Below are 8601 nucleotides of genomic sequence, written 5' to 3' on the forward strand. Positions count from 1 at the left end.
ACTAAATGTAGCCACCATATTCCAGTACCATAAACACATGTCACATGAAGACACAATTCACAAAACACAACCCTCTGTACTCATAAATCTAAACACATTTTTCCTTGCTAAAACACATGTTGCAAAACAACTCTGCTCATATCCTCAAATGAAAGCCCATGTGATGCAAAATGCTTGCCACAGTCACCAATCTTTGAACACAGGGAACACACCTGGCGTCATTCACTACACACAATGACTCAAAGTTGAAGACACTTGTTGCTAATGCTGTACCCACATGTAAAAGCAAGTTCAGAGTGCACAGTATGCTGAAGGTTCCAAACAAACACAATGGATGAAGGCAGAGTCAGGGGAAGAGGAATTTGATGCAGAGGAGGGAGAAGAGCTGGCCCTGGAAGAAGAGGAGCAGGCCAATGAGGAAGAGGAGTTCAAATGAGAGGAGGAAGAGGAGCGACCAACGAGGAAGAGGAGAAGGCCAACATGGGAGAGGAGAAGGTCCAGGAGGGAGAGCAAGACAACCTCGCACCATCATTACGGACGAGATGCGAGCAACAGCTCAGCGACATGATGCCGCACAGTGATTGTGGTGTGTGTGTGGTGTGAATAACGTAAATAAAAAAACTTCACACCCTGTTCATGTTTTCAAGATTACTGTTGTGTGCAATAGATTCTGTTTTTGCATTGAGTTGTGTTACAGTAGTGTACGTACATGCAGGATTTTCTATAGATTTATACTACTCATATGAAACTCACAAATCTAAATGCCTAATCCTCTGCAGAGATCTACGACGATCCGTTACTGTATAGTTTCTAAAATATGCATTGGCAGTTATGAAACAAAGAACCTTCTCACAAATTGAGCATTGTGTTTTCAATTGTTTTGCTGTAGTGTGTAATGCTGTGTATAGTGTTTACAGTTTTGACAGCTTCGAGCTGCTCTCTTGGTGTGGGAGTTTGAGTTTTGCAGTGGGAAGGTGTGGTTGTGTTTATGTAGCTTTAGAGAAGGGTGTTGTGTTTGGACATTGGGGGACCTGGTGGTAACGTTTGTGACATGTGTTTTAGCATTTGAGAAAAACTGTATTTGCAATCGCCATAATGACTATATGGGTTACTTGGTCTGCAGTGAACATGCTTCCTCTGCCCCCAGCATCTGGTCATCTAGCAATTCTGTAAAGTAACAATTTCAGTATTTTTACATCAATGGTATTGGTGTGTTTCTCATTGGCATATGGCAGTGCTACAAATCTTTGTGCAAAGTGACTGTACTGACCGATTCTCATTTCAAGATGTCCTTATGGTACTTGCTACAGTGTAGCGGCTCAGTTTAGGCTGGACCCGTTGGCCAGCTACCCTCAGGGTCATTCCACGGTTGATTACATGGTCCACTATTGTAGCTCTGATGTCATCAGCAATTCTATTTCTTACTCTTCCTACCCTTCCTCTCCCCCCTCCTCATCTTCCTCTCCCCCCTCCTCGTCTTCCTGTTGCTCCTCCTTGTCCTTGTCGTCCTCTTCATCCTACTTCTTCACCTCCACGTCCTCTTCCTCGGCCTCCTCTACTTCTCACTCTTTCTGCTCGCTCCATTGTACTCCGCACACACAGCTTACCTGTATTATAGTGCTTAGGCTGATTGCAAAGTGAACTAATTATCTAAGAAAGTTTTGACATGTGAAAGTGTGCCAGACAGTTGGCAAATTAGTGTTAATGATAGCCATACATGTGTATACTTTTGCTAGGAGTGTGTTGGAAATTTGGTAATTGAGTGTTGTGCAGTGAATTGTGCCTACAGTTTTGCAAAGTGTGTGTTACAAAATTGCAAACTGAGTGCAAAGCAGTTTTTGTGCTTTTAGTTTTGCAAACTCAGTGAGTGGTTTTGCTATAAGTCTGAATAGTTTTAGAGACTGTGTTACAGGAATCACAGTTAGGGTTTAAGCATTCAGAAAAAACTGTAAAGCATGACTTGATAGTGCAGCAGTTTGGTAGGACATGCAGTCCAACTATAGTGTAGCACTGCACTCTAGTGGACGAAGTAATTATGACATGGGAAAGAAAGTAAAGCCAACTGCAAAATGAGATGATGCCACAATGAGTCCCATTGCATGTGGTGGATGAATGGGGTCAAGCACCATAATAAATTAATTAATTAATTAAATTAAATTATAACACAGGACATTTTCCACTTCAAACTAATATTCAACATGGCTTTGACTCAAAACCAAGTCTGCTTATGATTTTTTTATTTTTTTAAGATCATGTGGGAACAAATTACTAATTACTGAGAGCTTCCAAGTGTACTGATACTCTGTTTAATCCGTATAAGTCACAGTTATTATCAAATCATAGTAATGTGTGTAGAGGTCCCGGTTTGATAGTTTAACAAAAAAATTTTTTTAAATGCCCTCCAAAAGCTAGCACTATTCATCACTAGTCATGGAAAACAGAAAACATTCCAGGTTTTACTTGACCACTGTAGCCATGCTGACAAAGAGTCAAAGTCAAGCCAAGTATTCTGTTGCGTCTGCGCTTCCACAGGCCCCGCTGGTTTAGAAACTTATTCCAATTACAGTTTTTGCCCGTTGCTTGAACACCATGAACCCATGCAAGTTGAAGCTTTTGTTACCATACCTCAAACACATGTACCCCTACCTTAAACAAAAGCGCTGCTTTGCACCCCAGTTCCAATTATGCAACACACCTACTCCTTTATGCAACACACATGGTCCTGCATGCTACACTCCATTTCATACATAAGACACTTCGCTCACAAAATGAAATTTCAGGGTGCCATTCGGAAAACACATGTATCCAAAATACAAAACACATCGGATAATTGCAACCACTCAAATACACACCTGAAGGCACCTACTTGCAAAACCGAACACCAATTAGCCAACTACAAAAAGCCCTCAGCGTAGCCATTTCAAGAACTTTGCAAGCATGGATGGAGGGAGAGCAAGAGGAAGAGGAAGAGGTAGAGGAGGAGGAGGAGGAGGAGGAGGAGGAAGAGGAGGAGGAGGAGGCCAAAGAGGCCATGCACGGACCCATATTTCTGATGAAATAAGAGCAACTTTGATGGACCATGTCATCAACCATGGCCTGACTATGAGGGAAGCTGGGCAGAGAGTCCACCCACATCTAAGCCGCTTCACAGTGGCATCTGTAATACGAACATTCCGACTAGAAAACAGGTCTGTCTTCACCTCCATACCTTCTGCTCTACTCAGATGGTTTTATAGCACTGTTCTACAGTATATCACATTACCATATCAAGTGTACGGGGTGCTAATGCTCCTTTTGCAGCCAAAGTGGCTGATTCCTTATATTGAAGTACAGTGTTGTACAGTGGATGACACAGTACATACAGTAAAGTACTGTAAGAAAAATAAGCAAACCGATGACAATATGTGGTTGTATTTCTCCAGAATGACTCGAAGACCTTCTGGGGGAGGACGGCAACGCCTGTTCACACAACAGCAGGAACTTGCCGTTGTGGACCTAGTGAGGGCAGACAATGCCATCCGTCTCCACCAGCTACGACGGAAAATACTTGCAGACAGGCGAGTGTTCAGCAACATAGACCATGTGACCATCACCACCATCAGACGCATCTTGGGTAAACACAGCATCACCATGAAGCAGCTCTACAGAGTCCCATTCGAGAGGAACAGTGACAGGGTCAAAGGACTTCGAGCTGAATATGTACGGGTACGTGTAACTGTCCCTTACATTTACAATAGAGTATTGGTGAAGTCCAGTAGCAGCTGAATATGTACCATATCAGTACCACATGGATCTATTCTGAGAGCTACACAGGTACCTGTGTGATGGGGTGAGGGTGCTGTATGTGTAGCACTGTAGTACAGTGATATGTTCCCCTTTTTTTCAGAGAATCTTGGCCATGGATGGAGCTGCACAGCCTCATGAATACATTTTCATTGATGAAGCTGGATTCGACCTGAGCAAAACAAGACGACGGGGTCGTAATGTAATTGGCCAAAGGGCAATTGTGCACGTCCCAGGGCAGCGCGGGGGAAACATCACATTATGTGCCGCCATATGCCTTCGAGGGCTTCTGCATCATCATGCAATACTAGGTCCATACAATAGCCAACACATACTCACATTTCTAGATGCTCTCCATGATATAGTTGTACAGAACAGACCAGATCAGCCCAGGTTTGTGGTGATATGGGATAATGTCAGTTTCCATCGGGCTGCTCTGGTCCAGGCCTGGTTCTCCAACCACAATCAATTTGAAGTGGTATGCTTGCCCCCTTACTCACCATTTTTGAACCCTATAGAGGAATTTTTTTTCGGCTTGGAGATGGCGAGTATATGACCGCCAACCACATGCCCGCATGCCTCTTCTGCAGGCAATGGAACAGGCCTGCGGCGACATTCAGGTGACAGCAATCCATGGATGGTTTCGACATGCAAGAGGATATTTTCCCCGGTGCCTAGCGGGAGAGGACACTGCTTGCGATGTTGATGAGGTCCTGTGGCCAGACCCCAACAGACGGCGGGATCCATGAGCCCACTTATGCACAATTGTCATGGTTTTTTGTGTTTACAGTATAGTGTTTTTTCTATTGCAGTATTATTGTGTTGTTCTTGTTTTTTTTTGCTTTATCTGAATTCATGGTACTGCAATGTACAATATTGAGTAGGTCTATTTGCGTTTTTGGTTGTTTGAAAATGTGTCTCCTGTAAATGTGCCTTCTGAATAAACAATGGAAATCAAGGACTGCAGTGTTTTATATAAAGAAGACTAGTGTGTTCCCCCTGATCTGTCAGTGTTTGCATATGATGCAAGTATGTGTCATTTTGTCAACAGAGTTACATTTTGACAAAGGAATGTCAGGTTTTGACAGCAGAGTTTAGGTTTTGGGAGTAGAGTTTCAATTTGGCACAGATGTGAATGGTATATTTCCCAGTGTTGTGTCATGTGTACTTGTGTGTACAGTTTGGCACAGAGAGCGGAGTTTTGCAAAATGTGTTCAAGCAGTGGGCAAAAACTGTAAACAAACACCCATTGTAAAAAAAAAAAAAAAACCTATGGTCACAAAAGGTTAAAACTGTGTGTGTGTGTGTGTGTGTGTGTGTGTGTGTGTGTGTGTGTGTGTGTGTGTGTGTGTGTGTGTGTGTGTGTGACCAAAAGGGTCATAAAGGCAGGAAGTTTACTAAACAAGAAAACAGAACCCTCACATAGGATGTGTCCCTATAATAAAACACTATAGTCTCCCCCACCATTCAACAGGCTGGGGAGGGGGTCAGAAATAAAGGAATGTCTTTAATCATATAGTTTGAACCAAGACTTTAAGTAACAGAATGACAACATTTAACAATTTGACTCCAACGTATTCCTTTAACTTTAACTAGTAACTTAAACTAATGTAAGTCTATAACCAGCAAGCAACCAATAAGGTGATGTAATTTCTACATTTCACTGTGTGTTATACTTGTATAACTATGCACGTGACAAATAAAGAACCTTGAACCTTGAACCTTAATTTTCTGCACTGACACAAGATGGCGCTAAATATGTTCTAAAAACTTTTAACACTTATCTCTTAACTCATGCTTCACAGATAGTGTTAAATCTATGTCCGTTTTTTGACAGCAGGGGTCCTTGGTGTGAATCAGCCTTTATAGTTGTAATGTTTCATGTTTTCTTTAATGACTTCTGAAGTTTAGACTATTTCTCTCTTATTAATCATTCCATGATTATACCCTTTAGACTCCATTCCTGCAAGGCTGCTCAAATAAGTTGCCTGATTAATAATGTTTAAATTCTAAATGTGAATAATCTGTCTATATTAAAAGGGTAGATACCGCAGGCTTTTAAGGTGGTGGTAACTACCATTGCTTATAAAGCTCTTACTTGATCCAGGTGTCTTATGTCCTATCTAATTACAGGCCAATCTCCAACCTTCTTTTTATGTAATAAAAAAAAAAAAATCTTGTAAAACAGCAAACCAATCATCTGCAGAGGAATGATTTATTTGAAAAGTTTTTTGTTTTGTTTTGTTTTTCAGATTTCATAATTATAATTATGAATCATTATAATACAAAAAAGCAAGTTATGAATGATCTTCTTATGTACTCTGACTGTGGACTCATCTCTATGCCTGTCCTGCTATACCTTAGTGCAGTAGTCCATAACATTTACTCCAGAAATTATAACACAATGCAGGTATTAAAGGCACTCTGCTTGTGTTGGTATAACTTTAATGTGGTAATATGCTTTTGTTTGTATGATTTGGCACCCTCTTGTGGCCACAGTTGGCACTTGGGAAGTTGTAATGCCCAGCTAGTTTGCTACAAGTGCTCAGTGGAGGTAAAACCTTTGCCCACGCATGCCTGTAAGTTTTCATTACATACTATAACCTTAACTATCTGATTTGTGATGCATGTGTAATGTGCATATACTGAGTTACTATTTCAGCTGTGTGGTCATTACTCATTTGTAAAGCTATTTGTGTGCTAGCGACTGTATATTAGCATGTGTTGGCTAACTTGCTATAATTGTAAATGGCCTCGCTAGAAGTCTGACTAGCTATCCACACAGCTAAACATGAACCCAGGAACTCCAGACAATAGATGAGATCTTGAGAAGTTTACTGGTTCTTTCATTTTGTGAAACTGTAACAATAAAACATATGTGGAAATGTACATTAATAATCTGTACTGTTAACAACAACATGTGCCAATGATCTAACAATGCATTCGAAGAGCTAACATGACGATTAGCACCGTTAATTAGCATATGAACTGGCGATCTCATTTACATATGAATAGCACATAGAAAACTTGCTAACTGTGGTCCATCACACATAAAGACAGCACTTTGAATGCCTCGTTGCTTTACCATTGAGTACTTACAGACAATGCTTTAACAAACACCCAAAGAAGGACACGAATGTGGAGCAGCCATCTTGAAGCAGCATCGCAAGCAAATATGAACTTCCTGTCTAACTCTTCTTCTACTGTCACAAAATATCGACTTAAAGGGACCGCAGGGCGGCGCACTTACTAACATTTAAAACATGAAATTAACTAAGCAGTAACATAACACTCCCCGCCTGGGATTATAACAATCCCACATTAAACTGTCAGTCACTAAACTTTTCGGGGGACAGCAGCAAAACCACTTCTGTTACAGGACGACAGAAAGTCTTCTTATCGCCTGAGTGCGAAGTAGTTACTTCGACTTTCCGGACAAGTCCATCGTTCCCTGGGAAAGTCTTGGTTATGATACACATGGGCCAATCGCCCCTCTTCACCTGAATGTCTTTGAGCAGAACGATGTCTCCTTCCTTGAGACTTTGTTTCTTGTCCTGCCATTTGTGTCGCAACTGAAGAGTATGAAGGTATTCCCGTCTCCATTTGGACCAGAACATGTCAGCGAGACCTTGTACTCTTCTCCATTGTTCTTTCAGAAATATCCCCTTTCCAAAGTCACCAGGGGGTGGCGCTGCTGAGTCTGGTTTCATCGTGAGCAGCATCGACGGCGTGAGGATGAGGGGTGACTCAGGATCGGTGGACACAGGAATCAGGGGGCGAGCATTCATGATGGCACAGACTTCTGCCATGAATGTTGACAACAGTTCATGTGTTAGTAGTGTTCTTTTGCAGTCCTGTAACATAGAGTCGAGGATACGCCTCGCAATCCCAATCATCCGCTCCCAGGCACCGCCCATATGGGATGCATGAGGTGGGTTGAAGATCCATGAACAGTTTTGTTTGCTTAAGTAGCCTTCGACATCCTTGACTGACATGTTCGATCCGTCCATTTTCAGTTCCCGAGAGGCGCCGATAAAGTTCGTACCGCAATCCGATCTTAGTTGTCTTGCTGGGCCTCTGATTGCAAAAAGTCGCCTTAAAGCATTTATAAAGCTGTCTGTGCTCATTGATTCGATCAACTCGATATGGACTGCTCTTGTTGACAGACATGAGAACATCACGGCCCACCTTTTAGAGCTAGCTTGTCCTCCTCTCGTGCGCCGGGTTACAATGTCCCATGGCCCGAACACGTCTACACCCACATATGTGAAGGGGGGTGCAACTTGCAGTCGTTCAGATGGTAAGTTTCCCATTTGCTGACATTCCGCTTTTCCTCTCAATTTCTTGCATGTGACACACTTAAAAAGCACTGTGCTGATAGCCCTTTTGGCTCCTACCATCCAGAATCCTGCAGCTCTAATGGCACCTTCCGTGAAATGTCTTCCTTGGTGTTTCACAGTCTCGTGATAGTGCCGTATTAAGAGCGTTCCCAAGTGGTGTCGGGCAGGGATGATGAGAGGGTGAGTGGTGTCGATACCCAGTTCAGATTGTATGATTCGGCCTCCAACTCTTAAGAGTCCATTGCTATCTAGAATAGGATGCAGTTTCCAAAGACTGCTTGAGGGGGGAATAGGGATCCCTTCCTGAATACACTTTATTTCCTTTTCGTAGCACTCACTCTGAACGCTCTTTATGATACAGACCTTCGCATTTTCCAATTCTTCCACTGTGGGTTGACAGAGATGCCAACCACGACAGCTGGATGCTTGGTTGGATCGACCAAAGGAACGAGCAATGTGGGTCAAGCGGGCAACTGCT

At 42.5% G+C, this 8601-nt stretch overlaps 1 protein-coding gene across 1 annotated transcript; it reads left to right on the top strand.

The window, feature by feature from the left end:
- The first annotated feature begins 2937 nt into the window (after positions 1 to 2937).
- LOC147332407 (uncharacterized) lies at positions 2938 to 4852 on the top strand. The gene is made up of 3 exons (XM_086290594.1): positions 2938 to 3705; positions 3887 to 4261; positions 4374 to 4852. The coding sequence occupies exons 1-3, from the start codon at positions 2938 to 2940 to the stop codon at positions 4530 to 4532; spliced, it is 1302 nt and encodes a 433-aa protein (XP_086146720.1). The 3' UTR covers positions 4533 to 4852.
- Positions 4853 to 8601: the final 3749 nt, after the last annotated feature.

The sequence above is a fragment of the Aulonocara sp. 'chitande type north' Nkhata Bay genome, linkage group LG4, assembly GCF_057382095.1.
Source record: "Aulonocara sp. 'chitande type north' Nkhata Bay isolate Kocher_YH1m ecotype deep benthic linkage group LG4, A_spYH_male_GT1.1, whole genome shotgun sequence".
NCBI lineage: Eukaryota > Metazoa > Chordata > Actinopteri > Cichliformes > Cichlidae > Aulonocara > Aulonocara sp. 'chitande type north' Nkhata Bay.